Source organism: Pezoporus flaviventris, unplaced genomic scaffold (assembly GCF_033815535.1).
Source record: "Pezoporus flaviventris isolate CSIRO_AGI_PZ_B2104156 unplaced genomic scaffold, CSIRO_AGI_Pfla_v1 ptg000034l, whole genome shotgun sequence".
Lineage (NCBI taxonomy): Eukaryota > Metazoa > Chordata > Aves > Psittaciformes > Psittacidae > Pezoporus > Pezoporus flaviventris.
Window position 1 is genome coordinate 76,969 of NW_026892582.1, and position 19,048 is coordinate 96,016.

At 47.1% G+C, this 19,048-nt stretch overlaps 2 protein-coding genes across 2 annotated transcripts in view; both read left to right on the forward strand.

Annotated features, from left to right (window-relative positions):
- The first annotated feature begins 1,753 nt into the window (after positions 1-1,753).
- Positions 1,754-16,836, forward strand: SRP68 (signal recognition particle 68). The gene is made up of 16 exons (XM_061461876.1): positions 1,754-1,880; positions 3,746-3,812; positions 4,671-4,784; positions 5,729-5,924; positions 6,678-6,760; positions 6,971-7,080; positions 7,437-7,519; positions 7,859-7,999; positions 11,554-11,652; positions 11,948-12,012; positions 12,336-12,495; positions 13,162-13,256; positions 13,498-13,627; positions 14,028-14,103; positions 15,015-15,067; positions 15,527-16,836. Exons 1-16 carry the CDS (start codon positions 1,769-1,771, stop codon positions 15,752-15,754), a joined length of 1,812 nt encoding a protein of 603 aa, XP_061317860.1. The 5' UTR covers positions 1,754-1,768; the 3' UTR covers positions 15,755-16,836.
- Positions 16,837-16,974: 138 nt separating this feature from the next.
- EVPL (envoplakin) overlaps positions 16,975-19,048 on the forward strand; it is a 35,363-nt gene continuing 33,289 nt past the window's right edge. Inside the window, exon 1 of the mRNA XM_061461875.1 lies at positions 16,975-17,896. The gene's annotated coding sequence lies outside the window, so the exon portion shown is untranslated. The remainder of the gene's footprint in view (positions 17,897-19,048) is intronic.

Sequence of the window (19,048 nt, forward strand, 5' to 3'; positions counted from 1 at the left end):
GCGGTGCCATGGGTTTGTGTTGCCCTCCTCTTCCTCCGCCAGCTCTGCAGCAGGTACCCACGCACTGAGCCAGTGCCTTATCCTCCTGCTTACAGCCTGCAGAGGAGCAGCAGAGCCTCGTGCCAGCACAGGACGAAGGCAGCGTGGCAGAAACGTGCCTGTGATAAACCTGATGGATGTTCTGCCCTGGGCGCTGGTTCCTTGGTGTGTGACGTGCACATGTTTGCACTGGGGCATCCGAACATGGGTGCTGCAGTGCCAATAGAATCCATGTCTGAGCCACCATGGCCGTGAGAGAGGAGCTGCTGTGTGTAAAACAGGCTTTGACTGACACCTGCTTGATCCAAGAACCATCCTCAAACACTTTGGTTTGGATGGGGGATGATGGAAACCCAGAGCAGCCAGAAGCGACTTAGGAAGATTTGCAATGGAAGGCTGCAGCTTGAGGGCTTGAGTTTTCTTTCTCCCCTTTGAGCTTTTATGGCCTCAAGAGGGAAGGAGAGCTTTGAAATCTGACATAAGGGTCATAGCTAAGCCCTCCGAAGGGGAGAGGAGCCAAAATTGCTGCTTGCTGTAGCATGGCAGCTGCAGACTGATCCCACTGCCCCCAAAGTGGCACAGGCAGGTTTAGGGGTGTGAGTGCAGTGGGAACTATCAGAGCAGCTTGCGATGCTCAGTGTTCTAACGGCTGTGTTTGCACAAGGATTTGGGATAGGTATAGAGAAAGCAGTTCAGTATCTGCCCCTGAAGGGGTATCTCTAAGCTTGGTTCAAATATTTAAACCTCTTCTGCAAGAGGACCTGGTCTGAAATGTTTCCTTCAGGTTTATGCCTTTAAGCAGCTGCAGGGCGGACTTGGGTGCTTTTGGGGCACCAGGTACACAGAGGGGGCAGAAGTGCTCCTGCTGCTGTGCCTGGTGGTGGGAGATGGTGCCCAGTGCTTGGCCTGAGGGAGTTTAAACCACTCACCTAATGGCTGCCCAGCCCCACACACAGATCCCAGCATCGTTAGGGCTGGAAGGGACCTCTGGAGATCACCCAGTCCCAGGCAGGGTCACACAGGAACATATCTATGCAGGTTTGGGATGCCTGCAGAGAGGAGACCCCACAACCCCCCAGCAGCCTGTGGCAGGGCTCTGCCGCCCTCCATGGAAAGTTGTTGCTTGCGTTGAGGTGAAACTTGTTGAGTTTTACTTTCTGGCCATCGCTCCTTGTCCTGTTGCTGGGCACTGCTGGAAAGTGTCCGGCAGCATCCTCCTGGCACCGGCACGCTTGAAGGTGTCATAGGAAGGTGCTAAGGGAAAGAGAAGCTCCCCAGGGCCTGCCGCAGCAGCTGGGCACCCTTTGCTGGCCGGGTACAGCACTGGTCCCAGAGCCAGCGTGGATCTGTTCTCCTTTGCCCCGCAGCAGCCTGGGCTGAGCCCTTCAGGCACCGCCAGGGTTTGCAGGGAGGCTGCAGCCACGGACCTGTCCTCAGCCCTTCCCTGGGATGCTCTGGGGAGCGAAGGTGCCACCAGAGGAGCAGGAATGGAAGTGGACGGCAGAGGAGGGGGCTGGGCAGGGGCGTCAGCCCCGGTCCGGGGGGATGTGCCCGGGTCCCGCTTCACCCGCGCATCCCGCTGGGTACCAGCGCCTCATCCCCGCCCCAGCCCCGCTCCTCCGCCGTCCCATCGGCCCCCGCGCTGGCCGCGCTACCCATGGCATCGGAGCGCGCCTCTTCTGCCCCGGCCCATGATGCAGCGCGGCGGCGGCGGCGGCCCGGGCACAAGATGGCGGCGGAGAGACAGAGTGGCCGAGGCGGCGGCGCGGAGGAGAACAAGGAGAACGAGAGGCCGGGGGGGCCGCAGGCCGGGGACCTCGGCGACAGCCTGGGCCTGGAGAGCATCCTGTGCCGCGGCGGTGGGCGGATGTGGCAGGCCTGGCCCCGTGCACGGCGGGGCGACGTGGCGGCCGCTGTGTGCAGCGCGGGGGCTCGCAGGCCGCGGGCAGGCAGGGTCGGCTCCGCTTCCCCCCGGGGCAGTCGCGGGCGGGCGGCGGAGGCTGCCGGCCCCTGTGCCAAGGCGGCGGCCGGGCCGGGCCGGGCCCCGGGGTGCCGGTGTGAGCGTGTCGGTGCGGGGGCTGCGCGAGCCCGCGCCGTGCCCGCGGGCAGGTTCGCGTCTCGGAGCTGTGAGTTCGTGCTTTGCCTTAGCAGCGTGAGAGCCTGGGGAGCAGAGCTGTGCGCTGCGGGCTGAGGGAGGAGCTGCGGATGGTGGCGCTTGAAGCGGGTGCGAGTGGGTAAAGTAAATCCTAACGGGTAGCGCTGAGGTGGCAAACCAGCTCCGCCAGGCTGAGCCCTTCTCCAGTGTGATGTGGCACATAGAGCTCGTGGTGTGCCTGTGCATGGAATTCTCCTTGAAACTAGTCCAGGTGCACGGCTCCGATAGAGCTGAGCTTTGTCTGGGGGTGAGAGCCAAACCCAAGTTTAGTTTCCATTTAGTTTGTGGCAGGTGTTGTGAAGTAACTGTTGAGTAAGATGTAGATAATGTCAGGAATACCTAAGTTAATGATAAGGTAAATGACAGAAGGGGTATGAATTCAGTGGGTAACTGCACAGGATAAAACAGAGAAGAATCCTAGGTAGACAGCAAGGAAAAGGATTGTTGTTGAGATGTTGTTTGACTTGTTTGTTCTACAAATACAGACTAATTCAGTCTAATAACTTGATGCAGGGTTTTAATGCTTCAGCTAAAGAGACTGTTAAGTGTAATTCTGAGAAAACACTTTGATAGACATCTGCCATTTGAACCTTTATAGTTTCTTTTGGTATAGTAACTTTCGCTTGATGGGTCACTGTATAGTCTGGCTTTGGTTTTGTGGAGTTCTTTTTGAAGCTAAAAAGGGAATTTTGTGATATAAATGTGTCAAGCACAGAGTGGTGGAGGTTTTAGTTCACAAAACAATCTGCCTTGTAAACTGAATGACAGCAGCAGATTTACTAGAACACAGCATGGTTTTCTTTGGTAGCGTAAGAACCTGTGAAGGGTTTGATGGTGAGAATCATGGTTTTTGTGAATAAAAGTAGGTGAATAAAGTCAGTACAGGATGCACAGGAGTCAGCAAATACGGTGAAAAATGGAGAGACTGGATGGAAATTGTGGAGTCAGTCAGGCCAGTGCGTTCTGTCATGGAGTACTTGCAGGAATGTGCAGTAAGACTGGAAATGTGTTGGAAAAATCTGTAGAAAACAAGTTCCCCCAACAGCTCTTTGTATGAGGTTCTCTGTATTCAGAAAACAGTTTGTGGAGGCTGTGTCAGGAGGCAGCAGTGATCCTGTTTTTCCTGAGAAATGGGATGTTTAAGGGCAGGAAAGCTGCTCTCTCTTCCAGCTTTGCCAACCAAACTGTGTCACAAGTGTGACTGGGAGGGGGTGTAGTGTAGGGTGGGGAGTTACATTAACCTGGATGTGCCTGGTGGCAGAGCCGATTATGCTGAAAGGAGCTCTAGAAACAGCATGACTGTGGTGGTTGTCTGTGAGAGGAGCTGCTTGTGGTGTGTCTTTGTCCTGGCCTTGATGACAGTCGTAAAGCTCTGAAGTAGGCAGTGGAGCCATGAGGTCTTCTGGGATCATCAGTTGTCTCAGCTGTGCTTTTTTTGGGAGGTTTTTGGGTGCCCTTCTTTTTCTCTAGAGTTCCCTTCCCATGTGTTTGGGGTGGAAGGAAGAACTGGTAACAGACTGTGCTGTCAATCTGCCTTAACACAAGCCCCAGTCCTGCAGATCGTGAAGGAGTCTCAGCAGCAGCACGGTTTACGACATGGAGACTTCCAGAGGTACAGGTAAGTACTGTGAGTGGCTTGGAGTTACCAGTGGGACTCAGCTTGCTTCATTTAGTATGTAAACTCACTGTAGCAGGCACAAGAAATGATCCACCACGTAAATACCCCTTCACAGGTTGCTTCATGTGAAGTAACATGTTGTTTTACATGAGATATTGTCAGCTGTGGCTGTTTCACGTAGGAGGTTACAGACTCGCTCTTACTTTTCCATTGCTTTTAAAAGCTTGTTTCTTACCACCTCACTCATAATCACTGCACTCTTCCAGAAGCGTGTGTTCAATAAACGTACATAAAGCAAATAGACAGTAAAGGGACCATCATTCTGATTTTTTTTAAGATCAGGAATTATTACGTGTCTTACCTTTCTTGTGTTCTGTTCTAAGAGGGCTGACAAGAAGCTTGGAGAGGGGCTTTGGACAGGAGCCTGTTATGGACAGAGGGGATGGCTTTAACATGCCAGAGGGGAGACTGAGCTGAGTTCTTAGGCAGAAGCTCTTCCCTGTGAGGGTGCTGAGGCGCTGGCACAGGGTGCCCAGAGAAGCTGTTGCTGCCCCATCCCTGGCAGTGTTCAAGGCCAGGTTGGACACAGGGGCTTGGAGCAAGCTGCTCTAGTGGAAGGGGTCCTGCCCATGGATGAGCTTTAAGGTCCCTTCTAACCCAAACTAGTCTGGGATTTTATTAACCACTGGTTTACAGGTAGTTCCTGAACTATTTCTTACCATATGTCATATGGAGTTCTTAGTTGTTAAAACGTTGCCTGTCACAGCCTTTGGTCACTTATTTTTTCCAGTTGTAGAGAGCATTAAACAGAAACCAAGTTGTTCTTTGGCCAGACTGACTTAGTTCCCTTTTCTTTAGGGGTTACTGCTCCCGTAGGCTGAGGCGGCTCCGGAAAACTCTCAACTTCAAGATGGGAAACAGGCACAAGTTCACTGGGAAGAAAGTGACTGAAGAGATTCTCTCAGACAACAGGTACCGTTGCTGCATGGAATTGAGCACTCAGTACATCAGTGAATAGTTTCTTTTCAGTAATTCCTTTCCATGTGGGTGTGGTGGAAAACTGTTCTCTACAATGTACTCAGAAAGGTTTCTTCTCAGAGATGGGTGTTGTTGGTGTTAATAAAGACAAAAGTTCAGGCTGCAGTGTGGGGGGGAAGAGGCACTGCTGGGATCCTGCTTCATCATGTGAACAAGTGGGAGAAGAGGGAGCAACAGCAGCCAGTTCCTTCTCATCCCTCATAGTTGCTGAGTGGGTTTTTCCATAATCAGTAAATCATTTTGATACTGCAGAAGAAATGCTTCTTCAGACCTGTTGTAAGGTGGCCATATGGATGCTGAGAACATAAATGGGGCAGCCAGTGAGGGTGTGGTTGGAGACATATCCCCTTTGAATAGAAATAGTGCAAGTTTTACTTTGGATTTTCCAAATCTGGCACATTCCTTCTCTGATAAAATATGTGGAGAGTAGACAGGATCTTGGGCTAATTTCCCACCTTTTAGAAGAACTTGAAATGTCTATCTTGTCTTTTCCTGTGGGGAAAAGAGGGCAGGATGCTCTCTTCACCTGTGTTGTTAAGAAGCCAGATGCATTATAGCGTTAGCTATAGGGAGAGCAGATGTATTTACATATGTTGAACCAGTTCGAAGAGCAACCTAAAATCATCAGTCCCTTGGTAATGTCTGTGGTGCTACAGAATCATCAAATTCTCTTCCTCAGTTGGGTAATTACATTTCTGCAGGGAGAAACAGAGTAGAAATCAGTGAGAAATAACACAACTTTGTGTGCTTAAGAGGTTAAGAAATAAAAACATCCACCTTTTATTAACCAAGCTGAAGTTTTGCTCCCAAAGTTTGCAGATGTGATGCAGGGATACCTGTTTCAGTGGCATCATTTTGTCATTAAACTTCCTCTGCAGGTATTTGCTGTTGATCCTGATGGATGCAGAGAGAGCCTGGAGTTACGCCATGCAGCTGAAACAGGAAGCAAACACAGAGCCCCGCAAGCGGTTCCACTTGCTGTCTCGCCTGCGCAAAGCTGTGAAACATGCTGAGGAGCTGGAGAGACTCTGTGAAAGTAACCGAGTGGATGCCAAGACAAAGCTGGAAGCTCAGGTAAAAACTGATCCTTGGATCTTTCACAGCGAAAGCTGAATAAGAAACCTTTGGATTTTGGGTGAAGAGATTATGCCCATGGCAGGGGGCTTGGAACTTAATGATCTTAGGGTCCTTTCCATCCCTAAGCATTCTGGTAGATAATCCAGATTGACTGATTCTCAAACTGGGTAATGTCTCCCTTTGAATAGCTTGGATTTATGTTAATGAAGCTGCTGGAATTGCAGAAATAACCGGTGGCACCAGCCAAGATGATTATAAGATCAGTATATCAAACGATTGTCCTTGCTTTGAAACTTTTTAAAGTAAAAAGAATTGAGAGAGGCTTAAGATGGTGCAACACAGCCTAAGAAACTATGGTTATTTATTGAGTTATTTGTTAAATGCCTTAAAGTATCCACTTAGGACACAAGACTCGTGGCTTCAGTTCCTGGCACGCAGAAAGCAACTGTGTTAAGACACAGCACAAAACCCCAAAAGTTCTTTGGCATCAATAGGCCATGTTGATTGCCTGACAAGCCAGAAGCATCTTTGCTTTCATCTCCATAGAAATGTAGCAGTGTCAGTTAAAAGAAGGGAAGGTGGGTAGCTGGTAATCCACAATCCAGACCTGTTGTTTTCTGTGGGAAGACCAGATGAAAAGGACAGGGCTTAGTCACTGACTGTAGGCATCACAGCAGCCCTCATACTCCAGGTTGTACAAACTAGGCTGTTAGTCCGGGGGAGGTTAATTTGTCCTTGTGCTGTCTGCAGGCATACATGGCTTACCTCACAGGGATGCTTCGTTTTGAACACCAGGAGTGGAAGGCAGCAATGGAGGCTTTCAACAAATGCAAGTGAGTTCCTCCCACTTCACCAACTTCATTTAGTAAATAGTATTGGACCAGTCTAATAAGTTTATGTACAGTATGTGGGAGCTGCTTACACGTAACACTGAGGTACTACTGAAGAAATAGCATCCTCCAGAGTAGAGACAAACTCTTCCCTTAACATAGCCTCTCATAAATGACAAATTCTGCAGTGTTAATATTTATCCTCTGCTGTAGGACCATATATGAGAAACTGGCCAATGCTTTCACAGAGGAGCAAGCTGTTCTGTACAACCAGCGTGTGGAAGAGATCTCGCCCAACATTCGCTACTGTGCCTATAACATTGGTAAGGAAAGGGGTTACCTCATCTCCAACACAGAGCAGGGCTTGTTCATGTGAAAGGAATAGTGACTTGATAGTTAAATACCAATCTAAGTGACACTGCAGCGAGTCCATAATGCTTTGGGCAGATTCTGCATACGTTCTGGGTCAGTTTAGCGGTGGAGTAATGTACTTATTTTGCAGCATGTGGTTTTGTATAAAAGGATAGAATGTCAGTTTGCAGGAGTTTGCTTATAAAGTCAGAATGAAATTGCAGATTTATCCCCTTTGTCCCCACATTGCCAGTATAACACCTATTGATGAGCTTTCCTATATTAAAGCAATTGGTGAACTCAGATGTTGGTTTGTTAATTCTCTCAGGTGACCAATCTGCCATGAATGAATTAATGCAGATGAGACTGAGGTCTGGTGGCACAGAAGGCCTTCTTGCAGAAAAACTGGAGGTAACTTATTTGCATGGTTCAAGTTGAAACAGTATCACTCTGAGCATAAGTATTGCTGCAGCACATCATTCAAGAGCTAAAACACGTGAGAGGAAAGCAAGCAAAGCCCTGGGCTCTATGGGAAACCACAATTTTTCCTTGGAGCAGCCTGGTCTAGTGGAAGGTGTCCCTGCCCATGGCTGGGGGTTGGAAGCAGATGATGTTTAAGGTTTCTTCCAACCCAAACCATTCTAGGATTTAGTCTATAATTTCAAAATGGTCAAGGGTAGTATGAATTTGAGAGGCTGGATTTTGGCTACCTGAAACTTCAAGCTCCTAAATTCAGTCCATTCTGTACAGGCACTGATTACTCAGACTCGAGCAAAGCAGGCAGCCACAATGAGTGAGGTGGAGTGGAGAGGAAGAACTGTCCCAGTGAAGATAGACAAAGTGAGGATCTTCTTGCTGGGGCTGGCTGACAACGAAGCAGCAATTGCTCAGGTAACCCAGAAGGCATCTCCAGTGCTGGTGTTCTGACCTTTATTATCTTTCTTTCAGTGTGCAAGATAATATGTGATACTTCGACCAAAAGCTTTGAATAATCTTTCTTCAAACTTGATGTTGGAAGGCTAAAAGTGGGAATACTGACTGTAACCCAAAGCTGAAGTCTCAGTTGGGGATAGCACCCACAGTCTAGTAGTAGTAGTAGTCTGAGAGATCTGTGCTGCCCAGAAGTGCTACCTTTCAAGTGATAACCATTATTATTTGTAAGTCAGTTGGATATGAAGGTTACAATTTTAAGAGTAACTGGGTTTGGAGTTGCTGTTCTAATTTCTCTTGAGTATCTTGCTGAAATGCTCCAGCTTCAGAGCACGCAGAAGAGATGTGTATGAATCATGTTTTTTCAGCACCAAAAGCACTTTGCCAGGTGAAGCAGGTGCTGTGAGATCTACAGCATTCTCTTCTTGACTTATAAATCCTCCAAAGCAAGAGGAGGATTACTGAATGTCAGGATGCGAATCATCCTCAAATGTAAGCTCTGGAGCACTTGCAGTGGCACATACTATGTGTATCTTGCAGCCAAGTTTTCTGCATGGGGCTTTTTACCTTGGTGCCCAGAGGATGTATTTTGCTTCCCAGTGGCTGCATACAGGTAGTGAAAGGATCTTTGGTAACAATTGTTACCACTAAAAATGTTTTTCAGCATCAAACCCCATTTATCACCAGAAGAATGATGACAATAAATAGAACTTTAATAAGAAAATGAAGGCCCTGCAGAGGAATGAGGCTAGAGGCTAGGAGCCAGAGACAGTGTTGGGAAGATAGTGCGATTACAGTAAACTGGTTATGGTTGAGGAGGAAGCATTGATGTTTACCACTCTTGTCCTAGTGTTCTGAATTGGAAGGTGCTGTTTGTATTGTTGGTAGGTAGTACAGTGGTATGACCAGCAGGTGGAAGTGTAGCTTAGGCTTTAGTGTCCCCTGTCAAATGTGCCCCCTGCCAGGCTAGCAGTTAGAACTTTTCAGTTTTGCCTCCCTCTTTGTCCTGTAAAGCTGTGGCAGAACAGTGATCTGGATTTGTTTTCTTCTTGCTTTGTGTTCCTTGGAGGCTCTGACTAAACACAGGAGTTTTGTGGAACCAGCTCACAACCAGCAATGGTGAGAGCTAAGCAGGCAGCAGCAGTATTTACATTCCTAGAGGGGTAAAACTTGGCTTTTTGAAAGCAGTGGTGTCAGCTGTGGTGGGCAGCCCAGCCTTAGCTAAATGCACTGTGGTTCCTGGGATCTTTGGCTAAGGCAACCTTCTGCTAAGGTTGAAATCCTGACTTCACAGCAGCTCTGCTCAGGGTTTGATTAGGAGCAAACACAGGTGGGTGTTGTGAGTAAAAATGCAGATTCTCAGTGGAGTTATGCCACTGCCTTCAGCATATTGATAACAGAAACAGAACAAATAAGCCAAACTGGAATTTGAATCCACATTTTGCCCAGGGAAGTTGTGAATGCTCCATCCCTGGCAATGTTCAAGACCAGGTTGGATGAGGCCTTGGGTGATATGGTTTAGTGTGAGGTGTCCCTGCCCGTGGCAGGGGGATTGGAACTGCATGATATTAAGGTCCTTTCCAACCCTAACTATTCTATGATTCTATGATTTAAAATTACTCATGTTAGCCCTTGTGTAGAATTGAGTGCATGACTTCCAGGGCCCATTGACTCCCACCAGGAAGAAGGGAGAAGGCTAAAGGGCAGAGTGATGGAAGGGTGCCCCTGTCTGGTATTGCCTCAAGGATTCTGTGGGCATCTCTCTGGTAACCAGGACTGCAGTAAAATGGGTGGTAATAATGTTCAGAGACGATCCACAATGCTTCAGAACAAAGGAAAAGTAGGAAGTGAGCACTGCTGGGCTTTGAAGAGTGGGTTCAGTGAGATCAGTTCCCTTGACCCCTTTAAGAAGAACCTGTGCTGTTCTATCAGGCCACTTGAATCACCAGCCACAGCACTTGTATCTCAATTTTATGTTCTGCTATCTCCCAGATCGAACATAGGTGTATTTTTGCATAGAATCAGCTTAACCTTGGGAATTTTCGCTTAGAAAGGAAAGCCTTTGTTTCACTGCATGGCCCAGCCCTTTCCCAGCCCTTTCCCTGTTGTGCTTGACTGATGATCCAGCTCTGTTTTCATTTTTGTACAGCGCAATTGCTGTGCTACTCTGGGTGAGGTTGAGAATGCTGTCAGACTCGTCCCTGCTTATTCTGAGCAGTCAGTCCCACCTTAAAAGTGGCAGCAAATCTTGCAAAAAAAAAAAGCCTTCATCTCAGGTCAAAATACCTGAGGCTTTGTGAGGGAGTAAAATTAACATTCCTTAATGGCTTTGCGAACCTGAGAAGAGCAGAGACTGCAGAGCTCTGTGGAAGATAAACAAGCAAGTGTGGGTTTAGACAGCTTTTTCTTCATCTGGACAATTGCAGATTGATTGCAACAAACTTTATCTTATGCTGTTACATGATGTGGAAGTGATTTAACATAGTGCAGGTACACTTTAATCCCTCCTTTGATTGCTTAAGGTCAGGGTTTGTTTCTGGGCAGTTTCCTCTTACTGAACTTAAGCAGGGGAAGTTCAGGTTGGATATGAGGCAGAAGCTCTTCCCTGTGAGGGTGCTGAGGCGCTGGCACAGGGTGCCCAGAGAAGCTGTGGCTGCCCCATCCCTGGCAGTGTTCAAGGGCAGGTTGGACCCAGGGGCTTGGAGCAAGCTGCTCTAGTGGAAGGTGTCCCTGCCTGTGGCAGGGGTTGGAACTGAATGATCTTAAGGTCCTTTCCAACCCAAGCCATTCTATGAATCAGTAAAAGCCTTATGATCCCCATCTGGTTACCTTCTCAGTCCCTTGGATGGAAGTGGAGTTTGGGTTTGGGTGCACTGTTTAATTGTGTACATGATATGTTAGTTCATCAGGCAGGGCTCAGGCTTCAACTTGCTTTTCAGAAGTTGTTTTCCAGTTTTGGCTGTGGTTCAGAAAGCCAAAAGCAGCTTTGTTTTTTGACGGAACTTGTGGTGACAGCAGAAAAGCTCTGGGTCACTCCTGCTATAAACTGCAGGCTGACTTAGAAAAGTGCTTCAAACAAGCAAATTACTGAGCATTACTGGAGTGGGAGTGTAGAAAAGATAATCATCTACATGTTGTTACCACATGAGAGGTGAAATCAGCATAACAAGAGCAGTCTACATTGACAGCTTGCCAGGTCAGTAATACTCAGCTGCTCTTGTGGTGCTGGGCCTTTCCCACAGTGCAGTCCAGCCCCAGCTGCTGCAGGGATGAGGTGGTCAGAGCTGTGTGTGACAGGCCTTCAGAGCTGCTGAATTCTCAGCACTGACCATGTTCCCCACCATTTACCCCCTAGAACGTACTGCAGACAGGTACAGATTGGGGTTCTAGCTGTCCGTGGCTCTTGAAGCCATAATTTGGGAGAAACTTTGTTTAATCTCAGTTAATTCTTGCATCATGGGATGCAAAAGACAGTAATTTCTGATAGACCTGTTTTGTCTTTCCTTTGCTCTTAGGCAGAAAATGAGGAGACAAAGGAGCGTTTGTTTGAGTCTTTACTCAGTGAGTGTAGAGATGCCATCCAGGCTGTCCGTGAAGAGCTGAAACCCGACCAGGTAAGCAGCAAACAGCAGTGGTTCTGCTTTCAAAACACAGCGTTCCTTTGGGACTAATTTGTTACTGTTGAGCTTGCTTAACAGTAAAAGTGACTGGGATTCCTGGAACAAAAAGGCACAAAAGAGTCAATACCTTTGAGTTTTATTCTCTTCAGAATTGGAGAGAGTGAATAGCAATGTGAAGCCCTCATTCTTCTGTCTGGAAATCTGTTCTAACTCCCTGGTTTACCCAACCCTTGAGTTGTTTCTGATGTTTTCAGTAAATTGTGCACTTGTTTGTCCCCAATTTCTGCAGAAGCAGCGGGAGCACTCTCTGGAAAATGATTCTGGGAAGGTGTCCAACATCCAGTACTTACACAGGTAATAGTCAAACGTTGCTGCCTGTTCTAGTGCGAAGAAGCATGGTCTTATGTCAGGGTTTTATTTCTGTTTGGTTTTGCTTTTATGGTTTTTTTTTGTTCTGGGCCTCTCAGTCTCAAAGGGTGACTGTATGGATAAGGATCTGATTCATGCAGCACTGAAAACATTTTACTTAAGACTCATGTTGACCTTTCACATGGGATTTTTTCCATACTAGTATCAGCTTAGACTGGGGGGGAAGTGTTCTCAGAACAAAGAGCAATGTCTGAGTAGTTCTGCTAATGGCAGTCTCTGCTAATGGCATTTTATCTTTCATCTTTTAGTTATTTGACCTACATCAAGCTGTCAACAGCCATCAGGCGCAACGAGAGCATGGCAAAGTCTCTGCAGAAGGCCCTGCTGCAGCAGCAGCGGTCAGAAGAGGATGGCAAACGCATGCCACGGCCTCAGGACCTGATCAGGCTTTATGATATCATTCTGCAGGTAGTGCTGGGAAAGCAAATCTTAATTCTTCATATTAACTGGAGAACTTTGGTACAAGAAGCTGTTGTAGGAAATAGAGCCCATGAAGTCTGAAGAGCAGCTGAGTACCTACAGTAGAAGATGCTCAACATCTACATGAAACACAAAACCCCTCTTCTAGCTGTGAACAGAAAATGCTCCTAGAATGGGTGCCTTTGGTTGTACACTCTGATGCAGTTTATAACTAGTTTTTCTGACTGTTTTATACAGCACCCTGATAGCTGCCTTTAATTTCTGCTGGCCAGAGAAAGTAGCAGCTACAACTACTGAAAATGTTCTTCATAAACAGTTTTTCAGTTTCTCACATAAGTTTTCTCTGTGGGAGCCTGTGGCTGAATCAGTTGTGAATGGGAAAGGGAAATGCCTTATAAAGGAATAACTTCATGTGAAATCTGAGGAGTCTTTGTCCTAATTCCTGTTTGTGTCAGGAAATCTGTCCTGAGGGCAGACTTTCACAAGTTTCAGTGGGTGTCCTTCAGAAGGTTAGAGTGCTGACAATTAAAAACTGGAAACTATTTCCATGGGAGTGTACTGTTGACTTGTTGAAAGGGGCAGCTTTCTCTTACTCCAGCAGATTCCAGAGGAAAACAGTGCCTGTGTTTGTTACTCTGACTCTCTTTTGCACAGAACCTCGTGGAACTGACACAGCTTCCTGGCCTAGAAGAGGACAAGAACTTCCAAAAAGAGATTGGATTGAAGACACTTGTGTACAAGGCTTACAGGTGACTTAGAAGCAGCCAGGTTTTCTTTAGCAGGCATTAATATCTTCAGAGGTTGCTATTCCAAAGCTGTATGGGCTGTACAGGACACTGATGCAGTTTCCTCAGCCCTGTTGTGAAATGAAAACTGGATACTAAGGGGAAACTGCCCAGTGCAACTTCACAATATCCTCTGTTATCAACAGTTTGAGTTGGCAGGAGGTGTGGGTAACAAACATGTCAAGGATCCACTCTATGGTTGCAGGTGTTTCTTCATTGCCCAGTCCTATGTCCTGGTGAAGAAATGGAGTGAAGCTCTTGTTTTGTATGAAAGAGTGCTGAAATATGCCCGTGAAGTTCAGTCAGGAGCTGGAGCTTACACAAACAGCTTGAAGGTAGGATCCCAGTCCTGGGTGTAGGAGGGAGCTGAAGTTTATGAGCAAGCTCTGTCCTGGTATTTATTGTCAGTTAAGTGCCAGACCATTATAGTTCAAGACTGATCTTTAGGGAGAATAATACAAGTGTGACTTCTTGGCTCATTGTAGTAGAGACTTTCTATGAGGCGGAGAGGCAGACATCCCGACACAGCTCCATAACCATTTCCCACTTCTTCTCGTGCATTTTCTATTACACAACTTCTGTAGTGCCTGAAGGGCTCTAGCTTTGCCTCTTCTGGGAAGGCTTATCAGCACCAGGACTTAATCTCTCAGTTCTTGCTTTATCAGCTTTAACCTTTGTCCTAAGTCTTAAACTGGTATATTTCAGGCTCTCTAATAATTGCCTTTAATGATCTAGGAGTTGCCTGATGTTCAGGATTTGATCACTCAAGTCAATGCTGAAAAGTACTCCTTGCAAGCATCAGCTATACTGGGTGAGTTGCACAATTATACTGGAGCTTGAACATCTTTTCATTCCTCATACTTCATTTCTGAAGTTCCAAATGTTTTTCCTCTTCACTCTGATCACCTTGGAAGATGTTTTCTCACCCTCCCAGTTCTAGGTTCTTCTAGCATTGTGTAGTGCAGCTAGACAGGCAGTGACCAGATATTTGGCATCTTGCTTCCTGCCCAGAGATATGAAAACACTTCTTGAGGATGTGCACCTGATTGGTAACCTCAGAACACTCTGTTTAGGGTTTATTTTTTAGGCTACAAACAAGGCCAGCTTGGATGGGGCTTGGAGCAGCCTGCTCCAGTGGAAGGTGTCCCTGCTGGTGGCAAAGGGTTGGACCTGCATGAGGTTTATGGTCCCTTCCAACACAAACCAGTCTGGGATTCTATGAAGTTGGCCTTACTCATCCCAGTTCTGCCCAGCTGGGAGAACTGCTGTGAAAGGGGAGTAGTGATGATCGGTGCCAGTGCTGACCAGTTTAACAGAACTTTGGGGAATGGGTGAACTGTGTGATTCTTGGGCTGTTGTTTTTTGCTGTGCCTGCTGCTAAACAACCAACATAAGTAATGGATTGTCTTGTCTTTCATTGCCTAAATGTTACTTTAACAGACCCCACTAGGGTCTTTCATCATCTCCTGCTTTGCACTTAACTCAGAATCTGTGCTTTCAGGAGCTTCTCACGCAATGTGGAGGAGCAGCTTTCCATCACTGGAGAGCTGGGCTGGCTGTAGATCCTTTTGGTCTAGACAGCGAGTTGATTCTAGTGAAAGTGCTGTCTTGTGTATCCCAGAAAGTAAAGCTCATAGCTAAGCTTAGGGGACAGCTGGGACAGGCTTACTTTGAGCCAAGATCTACCCTCTTATTCTTACCAGTTTTTCTTCAATCTTCCAGATGCAAATGATACTCATGAGACTGAGTCTCCATCACAGGTCAAGGATGGCAAGGTAAGAGCTGAGAGCTCAGACAAATTCCAGTAGGGTCCTTAATGACCATCACTTTAAGCTGTTAACCTGAATGTCTCTCACAATCGGAGCAGTTTCCTACTGATGGGATTTTGGTCATGACCAGTGTATTTAAATGACTTTATTGGACTTGTTTTCCTTCTGCAAGTCCTGCAGGTGGGTGACACAGTGGGTTCCTTGGATAGGAGCTAGGCAGCTGCTTGCAGCTTCTAGTGTGGCATCTTTTGATTTTATTTAGCTTTACCCTGTGCATGGGAAGGTTTTCCAGAGATCCTGCAGTGATGTTTTGACAGGGGTTTGAATCATTTTCAGGGACCTAAAGGAACTTCAGCTTCTGTTGTCTCAGTCCCTGCTTAACCCCAACCCCTTTTGCTTGTTTGGCTCTTGTCATCTGTGATTTGACATGTGCTTGATTTGTTTTTCTGCACTGGTCTCTTTCAGCCTCTCTCAGAACGGTTTGAGACTTTCTGTCTGGATCCTTCTCTTGTCAGCAAGCAAGTCAGCCTCGTGCACTTCCCTCCAGGCTTCCAGCCCATTCCATGCAAACCCTTGTTCTTCGACCTGGCCCTTAATCACGTTGCTTTCCCACCTTTGGAGGACAAGGTGGAACAGAAAGCCAAGAGTGGCCTCACTGGATATATAAAGGGCATCTTTGGATTCAAAAGTTAACCAGGACCCCCTGAGGAACAGAGGTTTTATCCTGTATTGAAGGAAAAGCTCCAGCAGGTTCTAAGGACACAAATGTCTGCATCTGAAACCAACAAAGGGAAGTTTTACCATCTTCTTCCCTGTGTTCTGTGTCTATGTCTGTGCACTTACATTCTCGCCCGGTGTATTAAAGACAAAGCAGTCTCTTACATGTACACTATCAATAGCTGAAAATAATCTGAAGCACAGAGAAATTCCATCCTGCTTGGAGGAGCTGGAGCTTGCTTTGTGACTGGTCAGGGCCAGTACACATCTACTTACCATGGACCAGGGCATAGGTACAATTTGATTCCTCCCTCTGCCCCATTATTTGACACTATAAATTGGTATTTTGGTCTAGAAATTGGGGTGTGATGGGGAACCAGAGGCAAAAGTAGGTGCGGAACTAAACCAGAAGGGTGAAGCTGCCTACAGGACAAGAAACAGTAGACAACGGGATAACTTCTTTTTGGCTCCCTGAAGTCTCTGTATTGTTAAACAGAAATGACAAAATAGAGCTTCCTTATGGGTAAGGATGGCAAATACCTTCCCAAATGTTAATGGTTACCCCAGTTTTGGTGGAGTATAACCTAAATTTGTACTCTGAGCCAAAAGAATCCTCCTTTATTTGATACACATTTTGTTAACCCCCCAGATATAACCTATTCCTGCAGGGCTTTTCCTGGGAAACCAGCTGATGGGTGGCTTCAGAAGTCGCTACTTGCTCTTCATGGGAACTTGGGTCTCTCAGTGTTCGTTTTGTCTCTGATCTAAACCTTGCCTGAAAACAATAAGGCCTTTTTCTGGAGTCCACTTGTTGCTTTTTTCTCTCATCCTCAGGCAGGAAATACACCTGAAATGAGGAACTGGCAACAAGAGACCAGAAGGTTTTTTTAGTGATGGATCTTCTCTGTCGTGCCACACAGCTTTTTTATAAAGCACCTGGGTGCTCTGATGAAAGGCACTTTCACAATGGGTAATTCCATAATTGTGATCAATGAAATGGGAAAAAACCGCACAGCACATGGGCAGAACTGTTCCTGAATAAAGAATTTGGAAGTTTCCACCAGCAGTGGTTGGGTTTTCACTTGCTCTGTGGCTGGGAGGGGAAGAAGCAGTTTGTTGTAGCTGCATCAACTCCTCTGCACCAGTTGTCTTTGTGGTGTTTCTCCATTTTAGGCACTGGAGTTCATAGGGGTGGAAAGCAGAGCTGTTCTAAATGATGGGGTGGTTGTTGTCATGGGAATTTTCCCTGCAAGGTGCATGTCAGATGAATGGGGGGAATGAACACTTCCCATTATTTTAGTCTGAACATTTGCTTCTTTGTTCCGAGCTGAAGTGATTTGTGAGTTCTCAAAGTACAGAGCAGCTTTCAATAGGACTCTGCTCAGAGGTGAGGGAAGGAGGAGGAGCTTCTTGTTTGTGTTTGATTTGGAAGTGGAATGGAAATTTCTGGTATTGTAGCAAATTCCATTTTCCTTTGGATGCTGCAGGAGGGGGGTTACAAGAGAAAGGAGAGCGTAGAGCTGAAAGAAACTTAGAAGTCTATGTACTCATCAGATGCCAGTGTCTAGAAAGCCTGGTTTTGAGTGGCAGATCTCTCTTTCCCCATAAAGCCTGTTTCCTTCTAGACAAGGAAGGGTCATGGAGTAACCAGCAGAGGCTGAATCTGAGCTGCTCTCTCCTTTTCAGCTTGTCCATTGCAGAACCAGTTTGAGAGCTATTCCCCAGTTTGGTTTCCAAACTGAACTCCTGCTTTTCTACCACAAATGTCTGTGGTGCCTGGATTGATTCCAGGGAAACTTGTACTGCAGCCACTTCTTAACGGGTGAATTACAGAAGGCTGAGAGCAGCTGCCCCCTGTGTCCAACATCTTTTGACAGATCTAATGGATTAGCTGAGCACAGATAAGAAACCTGGAAACAATGAAGTTTTATTCCGGAGCTCTGAGGCGTGTAGTTGGTGTGGAGCACTGGGAACACCAAGCACCCTTTGCCTGTGAAGCATTCAAAAGATCAAGGTCAAACCATCAACCTGAGGCTACATAACCGCTGGAGAATGGCCACTTAGTTCTGGAGGAGGATCCTGTGCCTGAGGGCTCAGATAAGGACATCCACCACTGAGGTAACTTGGCTTATTTAGTTTGATGTGATGTTAATGGCAATTAACAAGAAGTAGAGTGGGATTTGTGAGCTCTTGTGTGCCTTAAATAATGGGGAAGGCACTGGTGAGGGACTAGGAAAATGTCTTAAAATGTAAAAAAAGGGGGAAAATGGTGTTATTGGGGTCATTGAGTGGGGAAAACCAGACTGCTAAAGCTCATTGTGGCATTTAGCCCTGCAGTGGAGCAGGGAATGGCAAAGGTGAGGCTTGGCCAACAGCAGTTGGAAGGGAACAGTGCAGGGAAGTGGAGTGTGATGGCACATCTAGACTGATTCCCTGGAGTGCTGGGTATTGGTGTGCCTGGAACACCTGGAGCAGGATGCAGAGCACTGGGTTATGGGGGGTGGAAACCTGCTTCCTTATTGCCCTGGTCTTTCATCAGGCTGCACTGTTTGCTGTGAAGTGTTTGCTCTCTTGCCATGAATGAATTGGCAGGTTGGCCTCATGATTGCCCTCAGACCATCATGCTGGAGCTTCCTGTTGGGATTATTGCTTTCCATCAACTTTTCCTATGGAGTATCTTTGAGTTTAGCACTGGAATGTTAATTACAGGCTAAGCCTGGTGCCACTGCATCAGTTAAAACAGCAGTGAGATGTACATTTTGGCCTGCGGCTACACCACCAGTGATGGACCTGGCTCTTGGGCAATGTTCACTCTGGTCTTGCACTCTGAGGGGTCCAGTGGCAATGGGTGGGTCTAGGGGGACTAATGGGACATGACAGGGCAGTTTCAAGGGAGAAACGAGAGGTGACTTGTAGGACAGTAACAGTCTGGCCTTGGGAGCTTTTAGATAACAGTCTCTGCCTCCTTTAAGCCAAGGAATTGGGGTGTTTTAAACTGAAGGTGTTGTGTTAGTGGAGAAAACCATCTGCGATCCAAGCTGCCTCAGGCAGACACATCCCCAGTGGTGCTGGAGGTGGGTGGCTGCAGCTCCTGGAATTTAGATGTGGGGAGTCCTTGTACAGCTCCAGTGGCAGTGAGTTAGAACTAGAACGAGCTCCTGGGACAGCATGTGTCTGCTGAGGGATGTCTGTGCTCCTGCACAGCCCTTGCCATAGACTTACAGCCTGGTTTGGGTTGAAAGGGACCTTAACGCTCCTCCAGCTCCAACC